The sequence below is a fragment of the Argopecten irradians genome, chromosome 6 (genome assembly GCF_041381155.1).
Source record: "Argopecten irradians isolate NY chromosome 6, Ai_NY, whole genome shotgun sequence".
NCBI classification, from domain to species: Eukaryota; Metazoa; Mollusca; class Bivalvia; order Pectinida; family Pectinidae; genus Argopecten; species Argopecten irradians.
This window is the reverse complement of record NC_091139.1, coordinates 33,480,650-33,503,614: the sequence shown is the minus strand read 5'-3', so window position 1 is coordinate 33,503,614 and position 22,965 is coordinate 33,480,650. Positions and strand designations below refer to the sequence as shown.

Sequence of the window (22,965 nt, the reverse complement as noted above, 5' to 3'; positions counted from 1 at the left end):
TGCATCCAAGGAAAATTGCTCAGTCCCACGACTTGACGTTGATCGGTTTCACAAGCACCTGTGCGAAACCGATCGACGACTTTACCATGGCCAGAACACACGGATAATGGTCCTCAATTTTGCAGTTAAAAAACTCTAAACTCTTACGCAAAAATGTCAAGAAACATGTTTACAGTGATTTCTTTGACTGTATTCAAAAAATAAATTAATTCAGCAAATAAATCTTGCCGACGACAGATAAAACTATTTATAGTAACGGGGATTTCCCCGGACTTTCATTTCTAAAAGTTACATGTATTGAAGCACACGTGTCCGACGCCGATTATTTTCTATGGTGGCCCGCATGTTTATAGCTAAATTGTTAGTATTGATTGACTAGGACATCATATGAGTGACACTGTCATAATCACTGAGGACCTAATTAACATGGTTGTGTTATCAGCCGATATACATGTTGATCTACTGTACGTACGTGACACATGTACAATGTGCATGCGTGTAAGTATGCCGGACACGATGCGAAGTTTCCTGAACACAAAAATACGAAACATACATTGTACCTAATATGCCGTAACCCCATCGTAAATATTAATTTGTATCAATACCAACAGAACTAAACACATATATACATAAGCTACATGAACATGCCGTGTAAATATAAAAAAAAAAACATTGTTACGATAGATCGATCTATACCCATAAATATTTTGTGGATTGGAATACTAGATTAACTTCAAATACTGACTATGATATCTTATCTTTATTTTGAATATATACATTTTGTTTGATATTTAGAAAATTACTGATTACAAGTAATGGAAATAAACAATTCAAGTGTCAATGACAAAATATATTAGATAATCTATAATGATATTTAATATCCAGATCATTTTTTTATATTTATTTTTTTTAATATGATTCTTCAAATTTTACTGAAATGAATTTGTTCTTCAAATACAAACTAGAAATGTCCTCCAGGAGGAGGTCAACTAATTAATCCAGTACAGTTTAGCAAAAATAGTCTTTTGACATGTAAACACAACATATGAAATGAAAACAAAGGAATTCATGTTTTGAAATTTTATAGGGATCCTGACACAAACACAAAGTTCTACATTTTTTTTACCAATTCTTCAAAAAGTGTTCCAATTTGGATAGATCATGCTAACTTATGTAGTGAAAGTTGCAGAGATACAATCATTTAGAATAATGACACCTTCCATATACATACCTATACATATGCATCATGTATAGTACAGATAGATTCAGTATCAATAAAAATTCTGCTCTTAATCTCAAATCAAAGATTGACACATGCAATGTACTATTTGCACTAAAAACATTAAAAATGCAGGTTGTCTGACTGATCATACAAATAAGTCCACTGAATCTTATACATCATCTTTCTTTATACTGCATAAAAATTATGCATTTACATGTAATCCAAATTATGGTTTTCTGATGGGAAGTGACAGGGCAACTTGAGCAGAGATACAAAATGTATAAACATATTTTGCCTGTAAAGTTCTTCATGCTTCAATTGACACAAATGTAAAATATTATGCTCTGTGATAGAGATACTATTGATATTTGTCCAGAAAAAGATTAGGCTAAAAATGTACATGTATGTTACACAAATGTAGGGAAGTTAATTTTAAAATTACAATTTGGAAAGGGGTCAGATGTATTTAACATAACCCTGTAATGAGATTCAGCATTTTCATCAGGTCTTTCTGCTTTCTTTATTAAAATAATGAATTGTTTCTTGTTGAAATAATACATTTTTTTATCTTTAGCAAATCATTTGTAAAAAGAGCATATGTCAGAAAACAATGTTCAGATACATGTTTATGGATTTATTCATAGCTATATCAAAATTGCACATGTAGTAAAAGTGAAGTCAATTCTTTGGAATTGTTATCACACAAGTATGACTAAACAAAGACCACATACGTGTATGACAATACATAACATATATACAGGTAGACACTGCAGTGTGTCTACAATCTGAATAAGACATAGTACATGCAATGCACATGCTTATGTAGAAACTGTAATATGGTCAAGACATAACATTTATATATGTCAAAGATATGAATCATATATGTAGACACTGCAGCGTATCATTCATGTGTAGACACAGCAGTTTATCTACAACATGGTCAATGCATAAAACATATACATGTATAGACACACAGTGTATCTACAATATGGTCAGTACATAACACACATATATCTGTAGACACTGCAGAGTACCTACAATATGGTCAGTACATAACACACATATATCTGTTGACACTGCAGTGTATCTACAATATGGTCAAGACATAACACACATATATCTGTAGACACTGCAGTGTATCTACAATATGGTCAAGACATTAGACATATACATGTGTAGTCATTGCAGTGCATCTACAATAGAATATGGTATATACATAAAACATACACATGTATAGACACACAGTGTATCTACAGTTGGTCAAGAATTAGACAAATACATGTGTAGTCATAGCAGTGTATCTACAATAGAATAGGGTATATACATAAAACATACACATGTATAGACACGGCGGTGCACATGTATCTACAATATGGTCAAGACATATCACATATACATGTATGTACACACTGTATACAGTGTATCTGCAATATGGTCAAGAGTCAATAACACACAAGTATGTGCATTACATGTAGTCCGCTAAACCTGTCTATAGCATTAGGCTTCTTTTTTATTTTGCCAAATATATAGACACAAAAACATTTATTAAAAAAAACCTAACAATATAGACAGTTTTACAGACTACATTACATGGTATCTACAATATGGACAAGGAATACATCGCATATACACATATATGTACGATGCATTTTTTTGCAAATGTATATAGATGTATATCTGGGAAAAAGTGAGGGCTTCTACCATAATATATATATAAGGTAACCAAGCAATATAGAACTGGACATAGAACACACAGATAATAAATGATTAATAGAGATTGTTTGTATTTCTATCAAATATAGAATATGTATATGCGTTTTTGTCTTTAAAAAAATAACATGCAAATTATTATGAGTACATGTACATGTAGAATACACAAATTTTGTCAAGAAAACACAAAAGCTGTCTGCTAGTCTTTTACTCTGTATTCATTTATTATCTTGATGGATATTGATACTTACATACGTCCTTACATGACCCTGGCTGTTAATAGGACGTAAAAATAAACAAACCAAACCAAAAAGCAGTATACTATGAGAGTACCGCATTGCATTTTTTAGGTCATCTGGTCATAGACACATTGACAGTGTGTATTATCATGTTTCGTCCGTCGTCGTGCGCCGTCCGCCGTGCGCCGTGCGTTAACTTTTCACATTTTGAACATCTTCTCAAGTTCTACCAGTAGGATTTCACTGAAACTTGCATGAAATGATCCTGACATGGTCCCGACAAAGTGTTGTTATTTTTCGGGTCGATCCGAAATCCAAGATGGCCACCAAAGCCCCCATCTTGAAAACACATTTTGAACTTCTTCTCAAGTTCTACCGGTGCGATTTGGTTGAAACTTGCATAAAATGATCCTGACATGGTCCCGACAAAGTGTTGTTATCTTTCGGGTCGATCCGAAATCCAAGATGGCCGCCACAGCCGCCATCTTGAAAATACATTTTGAACTTCTTCTCAAGTTCTACAGGTGCGATTAGGCTGAAACTTGCATGAAATGATCCTGACATGGTCCCGACAAAGTGTTGTTACATCTCTGGTTGATCCCAAATCGAAGATGGCTACCACGACAATATATCTAATTAATTTCCTACAAAGTGACACCATATAAAATTAATTTTACTATTGCCAAGGTAGTCAGATGACCGTTCAGGCCCTTTGGGCCTCTTGTTATTGAGTACAGATATATATTTAGATACATCATCTAAACATCTTGATAAATATTTGTAAGCCAGCTTGCTACAATGACATACAGGTTATGATGTTGGTTTTTGGCGTTCCAAAAAATTGAAATGATCTGAGTATGAATATAAATATTTAATATTATAAACAGTAACATGTCAAACAAACGATTTTGCAACACATTACATTTTTTTCGATATTTTAGTCAACTGGAAGCCCGTAAAAATGGTTCTATCAGTGTAAAATCGCATTTTTCCGTAGTTTATATTTTGGTTGCCATGGTAACATTTTTTACGCAAAAGATTAATGATTTGATACCAATTCTGAACACGTTCTCTTTTGAAATTAATACGAAAAGTAAAAGATCACCAAGCCTGTTAAATATAGAACAAACTTTCTCTAGATGAAGCAAGACAGGTGAAACACTAATTAAGCATTTTCAAAAATCATCGGTTTTTAATTTTGTTGGTAACCATGGTAATATTCAAAATTAAATTGAAATTATGGCATTCGATAAAATTTTTAACCCTTCTGCAATAATATACTTGATTGTTAGGTTGATAAATTGACATCTAAATAACTTTCATTGTCTTAAGAGTTATAAATGTAAGAAACTTTAACTTTTTTGTAAAAGTCCAAAATTTCGGTTGCTATGGTAACGTAATTAATGTGAAAACACCATTTTCCTTACAAAATTTGAAAAGGTTGTGATCTTAAGTTTCTAAATATATATGGGTTGATTACCAAAAATATTGCTGCAAAAGGGTGAAAAATCACTATGAAAGAAAATGTCAGATTTTCGAGAACTCTGCTAAAAATTCTTGGGAGTTAAGGGGTTAAGTCCTTTGCGAATGGAAAATATCTTCAAATTACCCAGGTGACATGTCAATATTACCCAGGTACAAGGCAATGGAACATGTGAATATTGATTACAATTTATTTCAAATAAAGCAGTATTTCCTATAGCCTATTTCAAGTTAAGCGGTATTTCCTATAGACCATTTCAAATTAAGCAGTATTCCTATAGCCTATTTCAAATAAAGCAGTATTTTCTATAGCCTATTTCAAATGAAGCAGTATTTCCTATAGCCTATTTCAACTTAAGCAGTATTTTCTATAGCCTTTTTTCAAATTTAGCAGTATTTCAATAAAACCTATTTCACATTAAGCACTAAAAAGCAGTATTTCAATAAAACCTATTTCACATTAAGCACTAAAAAGCAGTATTTCAATAAAACCTATTTCACATTAAGCACTAAAAAGCAGTATTTCAATCCTACGTTTTCCAAATTAAGCAGTATTGCATTACTTCAAAATGTCTTATGTATTTGGGATTACATACCATGTCAACACTGTGTTGACTAAAATATACTGTATAGGTAGGTAATGACTGCTCTCCCATTGGCTAAAGAGAAAATGGACAGTAAAGCCACCCTGTAGTATGAATACATATTGACTGAACTGCAGTGCAGTGGCCCAGTGGTCCCCATAGTGCAAATGTGTGTATTTAAAAAAAGATGACCCGCGACATATTATCACAAGCCTTCCACCTCTAGATCGTGAGTTCGAATCCCATGTGCGGCAGTTATCAGATACACTGTCGACGTTCTTTCTCCGAGTACTCCGGCTTTCTGCATCCTCTTAAACCTGACACGCCCTTAAATGACTGTGGATGTAATAGGACATTAAGCCTATTATAAACCAATAGCCTTACTTTGTTAACCTGATAACCTTGGTTTGGTTAGTTTAACATCCTATCATTACGTCAAGGTCATTTAATGGCGTGTCAGACTTGGACGGTGACAGAAAACCGGAGTACTCGGAGAAAAAACACCGACAGTGGTCAGTATTTGGTGACTTCCCACATGGTATTCATAGTCGCAACCCTGAGATGGTGGGCTTGCGGAAATATGTCGGGACATCTTAATCACTCGCCCACGGGGGCCACCTGGTTATCAACAAACTTACTATATCAACATTTCTATTCACCTGGTATTACCTCAACATATAGATTAATAAATTTGTTCACGAATAGCCGTACTACCTCAACACATGGGTTAATCAACTTGTTCACGAATAGCCGTACTACCTCAACACATGGTTTAATCAACTTGTTCACGAATAGCCGTACTACCTCAACATGCGGATTTACCAACTTGTTCACAAATAGCCGTACTACCTCAACACATGAGTTAATCAACTTGTTCACAAATAGCCGTACTACCTCAACACATGGGTTTATCAACTTGTTCACAAATAGCCGTACTACCTCAACATGCGGATTTACCAACTTGTTCACAAATAGCCGTACTACCTCAACACATGAGTTAATCAACTTGTTCACAAATATCCATACTACCTCAACATGCGGATTTACTAACTTGTTCACAAATAGCCGTGCTATGTCAACATGCGAATTTGCCAACTTGTATACATTTACCAACTTGTTAACAAATAGCCGTACTACATTGACATGTGGATTCACCAGCTTGATCACAAATAGCCGTGCTATGTCAACATGTTGATTCACCAACTTGTTCACAAATAGCCGTACTATGTCAACATGTCGATTCGCCAACTTGTTCACAAATAGCCGTACTATGTCAACATGCGAATTCGCCAACTTGTATACAGACAGCCGTGCTATGCCAACATATGGATTCACCAACTTGTTCACAAATAGCCGTACTACCTCAACATGCGGATTTACCAACTTGTTCACAAATAGCCGTACTACCTCAACATGCGGATTTACCAGCTTGATCACAAATAGCCGTGCTATGTCAACATGCGAATTTGCCAACTTGTATACATTTACCAACTTGTTAACAAATAGCCGTACTACATTGACATGTGGATTCACCAGCTTGATCACAAATAGCCGTGCTATGTCAACATGCGAATTCGCCAACTTGTATACAGACAGCCGTGCTATGTCAACATGTTGATTCACCAACTTGTTCACAAATAGCCGTACTATGTCAACATGCGGATTTACCAACTTGTTCACAAATAGCCGTATTATGTCGACATGTTGATTCACTAACTTGTTCACAAATAGCCGTACTATGTCAACATATGGATTCTCCAACTTGTTCACAAAAAGCCGTGCTATGTCAACATGTGGATTCACCAACTTGTTCACAAATAGCCGTACTATGTCAACATATGGATTCACCAACTTGTTTACAAGTAGCCGTGCTATGTCAACATGCGAATTCGCTAACTTGTATACAGACAGCCGTGCTATGTCAACACGTGGATTCACCAACTTGTTCACAAATAGCCGTACTATATCAACATGTTGATTTACCAACTTGTTTACAAATAGCCGTGCTATGTCAACATGCGAATTCGCCAACTTGTATACAGACAGCCGTGCTATGTCAACATGTGGATTCACCAACTTGTTCACAAATAGCCGTATTATATCAACATGTTGATTCACCAACTTGTTCACAAATAGCCGTACTATGTCAACATATGGATTCACCAACTTGTTAACAAGTAGCCGTGCTATGTCAACATGTAGCCGTGCTATGTCAACATGTGGATTCGACAACTTGTTCACAAATAACCGTACTATGTCAACATGTTGATTCACCAACTTGTTCACAAATAGTCGTGCTATGTCAACATGTGGATTCACCAACTTGTTCACAAATAGCCGTACTATGTCAACATGTGGATTCCCCAACTTGTTCACAAATAGCAGTACTATGTCAACATACGGATTTACCAACTTGTTCACAAATAGCCGTACTACATTGACATGTGGATTCACCAGCTTGTTCATAAATAGCCGTACTATGTCAACATGTTGATTCACCAACTTGTATACAGACAGCCGTACTATGTCACTATGTGGATTCACCAACTTTTTCACAAATAGCCGTACTATGTCAACATGCGGATTTACAAACTTGTTTACAAGTAGCCGTGCTATGTCAACATATGGATTCACCAACTTGTTCACAAATAGCCGTATTATGTCAACATGTGGATTTACCAACTTGTTCACAAATAGCCGTACTATGTCAACATGCGGATCTACCAACTTGTTCACAAATAGCCGTACTACATTGACATGTGGATTCACCAGCTTGTTCACAAATAGCCGTACTATGTCAACATGTTGATTCACCAACTTGTATACAGACAGCCGTACTATGTCACTATGTGGATTCACCAACTTTTTCACAAATAGCCGTACTATGTCAACATGCGGATTTACAAACTTGTTTACAAGTAGCCGTGCTATGTCAACATATGGATTCACCAACTTGTTCACAAATAGCCGTATTATGTCAACATGTGGATTTACCAACTTGTTCACAAATAGCCGTACTATGTCAACATGCGGATTTACCAACTTGTTCACAAATAGCCGTGCTATGTCAACATGCGAATCCGCCAACTTGTTCACAAATAGCCGTACTATGTCAACATGTTGATTCACCAACTTGTTCACAAATAGCCGTGCTATGTCAACATGTGGATTCACCAACTTGTTCACAAAAAGCCGTGCTATGTCAACATGTGAATTCACCAACTTGTTCACAAATAGCCGTATTATGTCAACATGTGGATTTACCAACTTGTTCACAAATAGCCGTACTATGTCAACATGCGGATTTACCAACTTGTTCACAAATAGCCGTGCTATGTCAACATACGGATTTACCAACTTGTTCACAAATAGCCGTGCTATGTCAACATGCGGATTTACCAACTTGTTTACAAGTAGTCGTACTATGTCAACATATGGATTCACCAACTTGTTCACAAATAGCCGTACTATGTCAACATATGGATTCACAAACTTGTTCACAAATAGCCGTATTATGTCAACATGTTGATTCACCATTTTGTTCACAAATAGCCGTACTATGTCAACATATGGATTCACCAACTTGTTCACAAATAGCCGTACTATGTCAACATGTTGATTCACCAACTTGTTCACAGATAGCCGTACTATGTCAACATGTTGATTCACCAACTTGTTCACAAATAGCCGTACTATGTCAACATGTTGATTCACCAACTTGTTCACAAATAGCCGTACTATGTCAACATGTTGATTCACCATTTTGTTCACAAATAGCCGTACTATGTCAACATATGGATTCACCAACTTGTTCACAAATAGCCGTACTATGTCAACATGTTGATTCACCAACTTGTTCACAGATAGCCGTATTATGTCAACATGCGGATTTACCAACTTGTTCATAAATAGCCGTGCTATGTCAATATACGAATTTACCAACTTGTTCACAAATAGCCGTGCTTTGTCAACATACGGATTTACCAACTTGTTCACAAATAGCCGTGCTATGTCAATATACGGATTTACCAACTTGTTCACAAATAGCCGTGCTACCTCAACACATGAGTTAATCAACTTGTTCACAAATAGCCGTACTACCTCAACACATGGGTTTATCAACTTGTTCACAAATAGCCGTACTACCTCAACATGCGGATTTACCAACTTGTTCACAAATAGCCGTACTACCTCAACACATGAGTTAATCAACTTGTTCACAAATATCCATACTACCTCAACATGCGGATTTACTAACTTGTTCACAAATAGCCGTGCTATGTCAACATGCAATTTGCCAACTTGTATACATTTACCAACTTGTTAACAAATAGCCGTACTACATTGACATGTGGATTCACCAGCTTGATCACAAATAGCCGTGCTATGTCAACATGTTGATTCACCAACTTGTTCACAAATAGCCGTACTATGTCAACATGTCGATTCGCCAACTTGTTCACAAATAGCCGTACTATGTCAACATGCGAATTCGCCAACTTGTATACAGACAGCCGTGCTATGCCAACATATGGATTCACCAACTTGTTCACAAATAGCCGTACTACCTCAACATGCGGATTTACCAACTTGTTCACAAATAGCCGTACTACCTCAACATGCGGATTTACCAGCTTGATCACAAATAGCCGTGCTATGTCAACATGCGAATTTGCCAACTTGTATACATTTACCAACTTGTTAACAAATAGCCGTACTACATTGACATGTGGATTCACCAGCTTGATCACAAATAGCCGTGCTATGTCAACATGTTGATTCACCAACTTGTTCACAAATAGCCGTACTATGTCAACATGCGGATTTACCAACTTGCTCACAAATAGCCGTATTATGTCGACATGTTGATTCACTAACTTGTTCACAAATAGCCGTACTATGTCAACATATGGATTCACCAACTTGTTCACAAAAAGCCGTGCTATGTCAACATGTGGATTCACCAACTTGTTCACAAATAGCCGTACTATGTCAACATATGGATTCACCAACTTGTTTACAAGTAGCCGTGCTATGTCAACATGCGAATTCGCTAACTTGTATACAGACAGCCGTGCTATGTCAACACGTGGATTCACCAACTTGGTCACAAATAGCCGTACTATATCAACATGTTGATTTACCAACTTGTTTACAAATAGCCGTGCTATGTCAACATGCGAATTCGCCAACTTGTATACAGACAGCCGTGCTATGTCAACATGTGGATTCACCAACTTGTTCACAAATAGCCGTATTATATCAACATGTTGATTCACCAACTTGTTCACAAATAGCCGTACTATGTCAACATATGGATTCACGAACTTGTTAACAAGTAGCCGTGCTATGTCAACATGTGGATTCGACAACTTGTTCACAAATAACCGTACTATGTCAACATGTTGATTCACCAACTTGTTCACAAATAGCCGTGCTATGTCAACATGTGGATTCACCAACTTGTTCACAAATAGCCGTACTATGTCAACATGTGGATTCCCCAACTTGTTCACAAATAGCCGTACTATGTCAACATACGGATTTACCAACTTGTTCACAAATAGCCGTACTACATTGACATGTGGATTCACCAGCTTGTTCACAAATAGCCGTACTATGTCAACATGTTGATTCACCAACTTGTATACAGACAGCCGTACTATGTCACTATGTGGATTCACCAACTTTTTCACAAATAGCCGTACTATGTCAACATGCGGATTTACAAACTTGTTTACAAGTAGCCGTGCTATGTCAACATATGGATTCACCAACTTGTTCACAAATAGCCGTATTATGTCAACATGTGGATTTACCAACTTGTTCACAAATAGCCGTACTATGTCAACATGCGGATCTACCAACTTGTTCACAAATAGCCGTACTACATTGACATGTGGATTCACCAGCTTGTTCACAAATAGCCGTACTATGTCAACATGTTGATTCACCAACTTGTATACAGACAGCCGTACTATGTCACTATGTGGATTCACCAGCTTGTTCACAAATAGCCGTACTATGTCAACATGCGGATTTACAAACTTGTTTACAAGTAGCCGTGCTATGTCAACATATGGATTCACCAACTTGTTCACAAATAGCCGTATTATGTCAACATGTGGATTTACCAACTTGTTCACAAATAGCCGTACTATGTCAACATGCGGATTTACCAACTTGTTCACAAATAGCCGTGCTATGTCAACATGCGAATTCGACAACTTGTTCACAAATAGCCGTACTATGTCAACATGTTGATTCACCAACTTGTTCACAAATAGCCGTGCTATGTCAACATGTGGATTCACCAACTTGTTCACAAAAAGCCGTGCTATGTCAACATGTGAATTCACCAACTTGTTCACAAATAGCCGTATTATGTCAACATGTGGATTTACCAACTTGTTCACAAATAGCCGTACTATGTCAACATGTGGATTTACCAACTTGTTCACAAATAGCCGTGCTATGTCAACATACGGATTTACCAACTTGTTCACAAATAGCCGTGCTATGTCAACATGCGGATTTACCAACTTGTTTACAAGTAGTCGTACTATGTCAACATATGGATTCACCAACTTGTTCACAAATAGCCGTACTATGTCAACATATGGATTCACAAACTTGTTCACAAATAGCCGTATTATGTCAACATGTTGATTCACCATTTTGTTCACAAATAGCCGTACTATGTCAACATATGGATTCACCAACTTGTTCACAAATAGCCGTACTATGTCAACATGTTGATTCACCAACTTGTTCACAGATAGCCGTACTATGTCAACATGTTGATTCACCAACTTGTTCACAAATAGCCGTACTATGTCAACATGTTGATTCACCAACTTGTTCACAAATAGCCGTACTATGTCAACATGTTGATTCACCATTTTGTTCACAAATAGCCGTACTATGTCAACATATGGATTCACCAACTTGTTCACAAATAGTCGTACTATGTCAACATGTTGATTCACCAACTTGTTCACAGATAGCCGTATTATGTCAACATGCGGATTTACCAACTTGTTCACAAATAGCCGTGCTATGTCAATATACGGATTTACCAACTTGTTCACAAATAGCCGTGCTTTGTCAACATACGGATTTACCAACTTGTTCACAAATAGCCGTGCTATGTCAATATACGGATTTACCAACTTGTTCACAAATAGCCGTGCTATGTCAACATGTGGATTCACCAACTTGTTCACAAATAGCCGTACTATGTCAACATGCGGATTAACCAACTTGTATACATTCACCAACTTGTTCACAAATAGCCGTGCTATGCCAACATACGGATTCACCAACTTGTTCACAAATAGCCGTACTATGTCAACATACGGATTTACCAACTTGTTCACAAATAGCCGTGCTATGTCAACATGCTGATTCACCAACTTGTTCACAATTAGCCGTGCTATGTCAACATGTGGATTCACCAACTTGTTCACAAATAGCCGTACTATGTCAACATACGGATTTACCAACTTGTTCACAAATAGCCGTGCTGTCAACATGTTGATTCACCAACTTGTTCACAAATAGCCGTACTATGTCAACATACGGATTTACCAACTTGTTCACAAATAGCCGTGCTATGTCAACATGCGGATTTACCAACTTGTTTACAAGTAGCCGTACTATGTCAACATGTTGATTCACCAACTTGTTCACAAATAGCCGTGCTATGTCAACATGTGGATTCACCAACTTGTTCACAAATAGCCGTACTATGTCAACATGTGGATTCACCAACTTGTTCATAAATAGCCGTATTATGTCAACATGTGGATTCGCCAACTTGTTCACAAATAGCCGTGCTATGTCAACATGCGGATTCACCAACTTGTTCACAAATAGCATCCACTCGTATGCATGCTCTTACAATAGATATAAATATATCATTTAGTCATATCTATATATAAAAGCAATGTGTGTGGTGGTAAACCCGTTGTTTTCACCCATACCTTAATCAAAGGGCGAGCTGTTACATCATACATCTACGCCTAGACGTTAACCAACAGCTAGACATACCGTTACAACAAGATGATTCACCCATACGTTAAACAATACATTGCTATTACAACAAGTGGATTAGCCCCTACGCTAAACAATTTTGCGAATGTAGGCAATGCTGTCGACTTTGATGTTAAACCCAAAGTAAATTCCCAAAATAAGCCGAAATATTTGTATCGACTACATGTTGACAATTTGCCGAGAGGAACGGTGGATCGATTGGAAGTAGTGCGTCGGCGTGGCCAAAAAAGACTTGTTTCGTCCGGAGCTTGAGGGACACTGCGTCAATACCAAATTTCGATCAATGAGTGTCATGCCTAGCTCGTGATGCTGTCAGCCATTTTGGAACAACTACCGACATTTTCTAACAACCAAAAAAAAAAAAAAAAAAAAACAACGTGTCTTGAAACTGAAACATTATTTTTCCTTAAACGATCTGAAATATTATTTAACTATTAAGACATGCTTTACGAACAGAAATAATTTTCATTGAAAATTTATATTTTCAGAAAAATGACTTTCACTTACACCAACAACAAAACTCTTGACGTGATCTACGGTTTATCGAAAGAGATAAAAGTATAGACAGATAGAAAATAAAATATCACACACTGAAATTTCAAAACTATTGAGATTAAATGATCCTATGTGCATATTATCTACATAAAATCACAGTCAGCACAAAGGTAAACTTTTAGAATCTATAAAACGGTTTATGCAATAATCCAGGTCCCGACTTCTCGAAACAAACTTTTCAGTAAAACATGATCATCTCACATAAGTAACATAAGGAGAAAATCTTAAGTTTGCACTTTTGCTTCGAGAAAAATTGTAGACCTTGTATGTGTCTTACTAATTCCCTGTGTTTTCTCACCGGATATGGGTGAGCAACACTGGTTCCTTGTCCTTCGAAACGTCGCCAAAGGAAACTTGTTACAAATATTCAGGTTGCGCAATGCACTCTGGGATTGAAGTGTGAAACTCTTTAATGTTGTTGACCATATTCTTGTCAAATTGCCTCGCGATCATTCAGAGGTTAAAACTCTAGTAAGTAATCTGCTGTCGGTCGATCGGGTAACACTAAACAGACATATTATTTCTTTTGCCTTATTATAATCAACTTTCAATCATTTGAAAACATTGCTTGTCTTTGACACAAATAGGGAGTTAATTCATTAAACATAATCATTTTTTAACAACCAGTAAAGTAATTCTATGAAATCCATGACAGAACAGAATTTTGTTTACCTGTGTCTAAACTCTGAAAACGTGGACAACACTGCACGCTATTTTCATGGATTTTCATTGATCGGCGATATAAATAGCTTCAAAGCATACCGATCACGAAATTCAATGAATTGTGGATGTTTTGGTTAGGAAATTCTTTAAACACAATCAAACGGCCGATGTATGACTGGTGATATGGAAGCTAAATATATAAAACATTAAATCAGAGGGCAATTCTTAATCGGATTTGCATGTAAACCATCTATTTCTTCCCTACATGAAAGCAACCCGTAGCTTTGCCCACAGTGGCGGCAGAGCAAAATCAGGATTGAATAAAAAAATCGCATTGATTTATGCGGAAGATAAATATGTATACTGAATCCATGTTATCGTCCTCGCAGTCAACTTCCTGAGAAATACACTATGGAATTCAACATTGAATGGAGGTTTTATTTGTAGTCTTTAAATTGTTTAAACTGATTCTTGGTTTGTTAAACGAACGGAAATTATACTGGAGTTAACTTAATTGATATGTACAGGCTTATATACAGCGGTCCTATGAAGCACTCAATCTGACCAGGCTGAGATCATTTCTAGGTCTATACCGGCCTCCTTTGTCCATAAAAACCGACCGGCGTACATATGAATGATATTTCTTTTGATGAAACCTGACCCATGATTTAGTATGTAGGCGGTGCCCTGGTTTAGTGGAAGACGTGGTCAATACATTACTTTCGGAACATATAGTCAATCATATGTGATATCCCAGAGGCTTCTGTATCTACTGTCTTATCACTATATAATTTTATTTGGTGAAAATTCACTGTTAACATGAACATGTAAGATCATTGTTTTACCCAAAATAACTAAACAAGACTACCGCGGTTGATCGCAATATGTTTTACACAAACTCTGTACATTAACAACACACCTGTTTCGCAAATGACGTTTTAAAACCAACGAATTCCGTCTTTGCTTATGACGGATTTATCTTTTCTTGCGAGTAGGTATAGGATTGCGACGTCATTATTTTGCGAGTAAAAAGTTCGTCGTTTTTTATAAACAATATCGAGTTATTAAAAAAGTATAATGCAACAACTAATACCTATCGGCAAAGGTAGATAACTTTGTAATGTACAAATGCAGAATACCAGACGTTACAATTAAAGCATGCTTTATTTCATACCTAAACCATGACGAGTTCACGTTTACATTATTCTGCGTCAGAAATTAACATCCATTTCATGATGTGTCTGATTTAGGAGGGGGGGGCTGAACTCTTAAACCTGAGTTTAGGAGGGGGGGGGGGGGGCTGAACTCTTAAACCTGAGTTGGAGTGGTAGCATTCTCGATACTCCAGGGGTTACTATGACGTATTATAGTGATAGTAACCCCTGGAATATCGCGGATGGAAAAGTAGTAACATAGTATTATGTCGTAACACTATTTTTTTCTAATCCAAACACCAAACATCTTAACCACTCGGCTGTCGTTGTCCAAATCAATATCCACCAAATCACCAAATATACAAAAGTATATATAAGCCAAGAAAAACTCAAAAAGATACTACACCATCACTTCCGTCATCATTGCGTAAATGGAGTGATTTGTCCGGAACCACCCATGTCCCAAGTTTCCCTCCTAATTGCATATCATGTAAAGAGATAATCATTAATATATTAGAGCGTTTTGAAATACACTATATTGGATTTTGCATTTTGGATAAAAAGACTTAGATTGGCGGCCGCCAGATAATTATTTGGCGGCCGCCATATAAAACATTTTCGTTATCCTGAAAAATATTTTCGTACGTGGGCCAAATACGACAATGGACATGTGTCTAGCTACAGTACAATTAAGGAAAGGCAACTCTTACACACTACAAACACAGCTGAAACACTGTAGATTTTACGAGTTATCTCGCTTCCCCCTTTGATAAATCTTTTCTGGTTCAACACATGGATAGGTTGTCAATTCGTCAAAAAAGTCGGTAACAATGCCAGTACAGACTATATGTAATTATAAATGTATGTAGCTAGAGTACTATGTAAGTAAGGAATTCAAAATATTCAGAACACATATGTGTAATCCGTTAATTAATAAACAGTTATTAATAGTTGACTAAGAGTTGTGATTGCGTTCTGTCAATATGAAAATGTCAGTAAAACCACTATACACATTCAAAAACATTCTTTTAAATCGCAAAGTTATGTAGTATAAATTGCACATTCATACTTTTGTTGGATAGGATATTTTCATAAATAAATCGAGCAGTCTATAATTTTTTTAAGTAGTGCACTTGTACTTACGTGTGGTGCCCCGGTGGCGAGACAACAGCGGTGGACATTCGTCTGGAAAAGAATAAAACGATAAAACTACAGAACACCTAAAAGAAATTCACGAAATTTGTAAATATGGTTAAGTTACAAAATATTAAACACAGCTTAATTGATATACATCAAAACAGGTAAAGCCTCAGTACATTTCTGACACTAAAAGTAACATTTATAACAATATAAACGTCAATATATCCACGGGACACATCGATGGCCTAAGATAAAGTTAAAATAAAAACGAATGCAACATTTCCATCGTAGTATATGTTTACAATGTAAATTCGTTGATAATCCTCATCTCCGCGGAAGTCGCCGACACACATAACGACCAGTGTTAAGTGTGTCAAATTTTTATTACAATTTTATAAATTGTTCTGAAAGTGATGGTAAGTTCAGCATTAACGCTAAACTCTTCAAAATTATCAAATTGATAAAGAATATGAATCAGCACGGTAAAAACAAAATGTTGCCACGAAATTGACTTCTATAGAGGGTTGGAGGATGTACTATCCGCAGCTAAACAAAAATATATCCAAGGAAATGAAATACAAGTGAAGGTATTTTTAAATGGACAATTCAGTGAGGCTTCCATGAAGCAAAACGTGGCATAATTGTAATGGTCCACATTCCTTATGAAACATACAACAAATATATGGACAAAGTCCACGACATTGTGAAGTATTTTAATTGATACCATTACATTCCAAATGGTATAGCAGGTACAATATGTACGCTGTACCCAAGGTTCGGCATACAAGACGTCCGATCACAATGTGTAATGGCGGACAGCGAGCGGGTTTGAACAGTTCACACACATTTCAGCACAGTGAACTTTTCTATCCTATTACAATAAAACCAACTAATCTGACTTCCATTAGAACTGGTGTGTTTCCAATATATAAGCTTATTTTAATGCACTCTTTACTAAATTGCCCTTTAAGAAATTCAAAGTCAAATGAAAAACACTTTCTGTCGTTATGTAGATTCGTTCATGCATCCTCATCCTCATTTCATATCAGCTCATCCTCATCATCACCACCACCACAATCGCCACCACCACCAACACCATCACTACCGCGTACAAATGCTAATAGATGCCCATTCCTAGCCTTATACACAAGTACAATGAAACGAGCTATTGACTTAACTGAGGAGATAACTGACCTGCGTGGTATGCAATGTAAAATGTCAATCCCGATAAATAATGCAAGAGATTTATTCAACCATTATCAAGTCGGTAACAAAATCCATCTTAAACAGTGATTGGCATAGATATGGTATCTCCGCTACGATTTACCTGTAAGTCACCCGCTTTACCGTACTCCGTGAGGACATTCTCACAATCCCGGCTGATTAAAACTAACCAAAACTTAAATGGGTGTCAAAGTCCTTTACTGCACAAAGCTTCATTTCACCTGGTCAATCTCAAAGACCACATCCCCCATACGAACCGTAAAGGTGTCCCCAGTCGTCCAAAATGCACGGTCTCGCTGCATGTAGATGCTACTGTGTACCTTGCGTGTCCCGGAAAGTCGATAAACTATAAAAACGGTACGTATTCTGATGTGTACCGTTATAGTCGATATTTTCTTAGAGTAATCTGGGCGAGATTTAACCGTCAGAGTTACTTCAACGTTGGAGATCTTAACATTCCATAAATTCTACTCCACTCGAAGATTATAGAATGACACGAGAGTGAATATAGTTCACTGTATTAGGTCGATTGGAAGAACTTACATGTATATGTTATACTAGGTCGATTGATGGAACTTTACTTACATGCATATGTTATACAATGTCGATTGAAGCAACTTTACATACATATATGTTATACTAGGTCGATTGGAGGAACTGCACATACATGTATATGCTATACTAGGTCGATTGGAGGAAATGTACATACATGTATGTTATACTAAGTTGTTTAGAGGAACTTAACACACATGCAGTTACATAACATACAGTCAAACTTCGATGATTCGAACTCCCATGAATCGAATTTCACGCTGTATCGAACTTTTTGCTTGGCGAGTAAAAATTAAAACTTCGAGACGAGTTTCATAAAATCTCATAACTACAAAAACCTACATAGCGAAGAATTTCACGTCAAAATGTATTCCGAAAATCCAGCAGAGACCGCCATTTTGTCCCGCCGTCGTCGTAATCCTGACGTCACGTCATTTATACTGACGTCATTTTATTGTTTCTGTCTGACGTCACAAGGAATTTCCAGCCAATGAAAATCGCTTCAGGTCATATTACACTAGTGACATACGCAAAAATATTACACGGGCGAAATCACTGGATATCAGGCGTATGATGTGATAAGCATGTTTATCCTGCAACTGTCCCACAAACTGACCGATAACTACTGCCGGATAAACTTGTGCTTTATCCGTCAATACGATATGCTGTATCCGTCAATACGATCACGTGAATTTGTTCCATATCTGACGGAACTTTTTCTAACTTGACCCAGAACTTGAACCTTCCGGTGAATGAAACGTCATTCAGTCCCGCTAAAACGTGACGTCACATTTATCGAAATGACGTCATTTTTACGATATCGAAAATCTCGTATGGCGGTGTCGTCTTTTTCTTGGCTCATGACAAAGGTATGTATTGTTAAGTAATTCTTTAATGGGTATTGGTTGTTATTTGAGTATTTTCATTTCCTTTCAGTGATATATCACCCTGAATAGAATTACGGTTACTGTTTATGAATGCGCTTATTTATTTCCCACGGCAGTAAAAAGGAGTACACTCTCATTCGGTTAAGTGAATGAATCTTTACCTCCGCATCAAAAAAGCGTCTCGCTTCGAGCGAAACAAAGTAAGGAACTGTCAATTTGCTATCGTTTTGAAAGCCATAATGGTTGCAGGATAAACAGAATACACGGTTAGTATCTTGCAATACAAGGTTTATTTTGGTGCTCGACACGGAAAGCCGAGATGACTCGGCAAAGCCTCGTCATCTCGGCTTTCCTAAGTCTCGCACCAAAATAAACCTTGTATTGTAAGATACTAACCGTGTATTCTCTATATATGTTATACCAGGTCAATTCGAAGAACTTTACATACATGTATATCATGTCCATATGAATATTGTAAGGTCCAATATAGGGCGTATTACTGCAAATAAACTTATTATCGCGTTCGATTGAGTTTCGCATTCATTTCTAATGTAAATTGAAAATGTAAAATTAATTCTCGCGCCATAGTTTACTTTCAGGACAGAAAATTGTGAAATTAAATTGGTTTGGAAAGGTTTTAATATATTAAAATATAAAATTAAAAGAAATATATAAAAAAAAAACATTTACAATAGTCAATACATTCAGTTGGCAGTTATGGGAGTATTATTCAATTTTGCTTGTAACGAACACTTTCATTCGCTTAAACAATATCAGCCCATTGTGAGGAAAATGGTAGTTTCCGTTTATAACGTCGTTTCTGAATGGCTGAGATAACGGCGTAACGGTTTAATAAAAAAAAGAGTTTAAACATTGAAGATATTATCTTGGGTAAATTGAATTATAATGATTAATTTGAATAAATTTGTTATTTTATGTAGATATAACACAAAAAATTGAGTGTACTGTCATCATTATTTGGAGTACACTCAGATTTTTGTGTTATATTTCCATATCATAAAATATATGCCAGCTAATCCTTAAATGAATGACAACTGGATAGCAGAATATCAAATGAAGAGCAAAATTATCAACAGTATGCAGTTCAATGTTTATTACTTTATATTACATTTGATAACAAAGTTATGATCAAATCCCAAGAGATTTTACATCTATAATTATCGACAAGGACGGAACAGTTTCAGTATCACTGACACGACCTTTGTAACGGACGTCAAAATAAGCGGCAGTCCATGCACTGGTGAACGGCAAGGCGGCTATATACATGTAGTGGGGTTGCACTGAAAATGTAAATGCAATGATAATGACGTCAAATTAAGCGGATGACAGTTCATGCATAGGTGAACGCCAACTGCGTTTAGATTAACAATCGTACTTGTACGAAATGTGGGAACATTGAGGTATTAAACTATCGATGAAAACAAAATATTCAAGTAGCTAATCAAAACATGGTATTATCATGTCAATAATATTCGATGTATGGACACATATGTACTTTTATTTGTACTGTAGATTCGTTGTCTTGGCAAAATAACATTTTATTCCCTTTGAAGTAGACACACAGGACGGTTTACTTACCACTCCAGAAATTAACGAACCCACTACTACGCTCTATCTCAAACCATTTACAAACTATCTTTCTTTATGTTAAGCATTGTGTAACTTTATGATACGTAATAATATTCCTAGATATAGACAATCACTAGGACGTCTATTGTTTAGTGTTCTCGGCCCTGTCCGACTGGAACAACTATATAGATGTCCCGCCATCACTATCTGGCGGTGCTGGGTAACTGCCAGTGTGTGCCGACAAACGAGACACTACCAGGTAACACTACTTCATAGACATATGTTTTTATGTCCTGAAATTGATACAATTAAAAAAAGTGTAATAAATCAACAATTTATTTTATTGCTTGTTTTTTCTTATCTTTACATGCACCGGTTGTGTTATTGTTGAGACGAGTAAACATTTCATAGAAAGTGTATGTAATGCACATCCTACGGCAATTGCTAGAATCATATAATTGTGTATTTGATACACAGTGCTTGCAGAAAATTTTGGTGGGATGAGGGTGGTGGGAATTCATAATACTCACTGAAAAAATAAATACACAGAAAAATTGAAGAAAAGGATAAAACCTCTAAAAACAAGAAAAAATGTGATTTGGAATAGTTTGATTGTAATACAAGCTATCAGAGATTACGAATGATTGAATCAATTAATCAATTGTCGGAGATTAAGGCGACACAAATCTGTGAATCAAATATTTTTCTATTGTAATGCGTGAAGTTAGCGATGCTATGTCATCTTTTTTCACTTTGTAATATACTTTTTGCATACTATTTGCCTCAAAATGTATTGCTGTCATGCCGAAGACAATAAAAAATTCGAACTTTTATTTTGAATCGGTGTTTGTATATCAGCATGTGTCTTATGCTATGCGTATAGAAACATTGCTAATAGAACATTTACAGTTCAAAGACAAATACAAGCATAGTACAGGATTCTGAGTGTCACATTTCATATTTTGCTAACAAGGGTAATCAGCATGAAATATAGAGCTCGTAATTCCGAATCCTCTTTTCTTATTTATACCAGACTTACAGCATTCCTACAAATCCTATTGTCGACTCAGAATAACACCAGTATCCTAATATTCCTTATACCTGCCCACTCATTTTATTTTATTAGATCAACGTAGTGCAAACGTTCTTTGTGCCCTGCAGGTAGGGTGTTAGAATTGTACCTGTTGCCCCTATTGCATGATCGTAAAAGGCGACTAAATTTAGGATTTTATCTTTTCTTTCTAACTGACTTTATCTTTCCTAATGCCTCCCTTGGCACCGCCTCACTTTTGGCCTTGAGTTGAGCGTTCGCCCCTGTGAAGAAGGCTCTGGGTTCTGTCCCCTGGCCGGTGTGTTGCATGAATGTTGTGCGAGGTGTGTGTTTGAGAAACTGCGGTAAATTCATGTTGTGTCTTCTTGTATAGTTAAACTGTTGCCCTTTTTATAGTGCTATATCACTGAAGCATGCCACCGAAGACACCAAGCAACACACCCCACCCGGTCACATTATACTGATAACGGGTGAACCAGTCGTCCCACTCCCTGTATGCTGAGCGCTAAGCAGGAGCAGAAACTACCACTTTTATAGACTTTGGTGGGTCTCGGCCAAGGGACAGAACCCAGAGCCTTCCTCAAAGGGACGAACGCTCAACACAAGCCCAAAATTCTTTTAATTGAGACGGTGCCAAGGGAGGCATTAGGAAGGATAAAGTCAGTTAGGAAGTAGAGAAAAGACAAGAGCTAAGCAGAAGTAAGCTATTGTGTGTATCCAAGAGACAGCACATGGTAGAGCCTACCTCACAGGGGCGACCAAAAATGAGGCGTTGTCAAGGGAGACGTTAGAGAAGACAGTCAGATAGGAAGTAGATAAAATACGAGATCATAACATGTACCTCCAGGTCAACTACG

The 22,965-nt window shown here is 36.7% G+C and overlaps 1 protein-coding gene across 1 annotated transcript in view; it reads right to left on the bottom strand.

Annotated features, from left to right (window-relative positions):
• The window catches only part of LOC138325683 (potassium voltage-gated channel subfamily B member 1-like), a 187,103-nt gene that overhangs the window by 97,979 nt on the left and 66,159 nt on the right, over positions 1-22,965 (bottom strand). Inside the window, exon 4 of the mRNA XM_069271503.1 lies at positions 16,808-16,849. Within this exon, the coding sequence (XP_069127604.1) occupies positions 16,808-16,849 (42 nt within the window). The remainder of the gene's footprint in view (positions 1-16,807; positions 16,850-22,965) is intronic.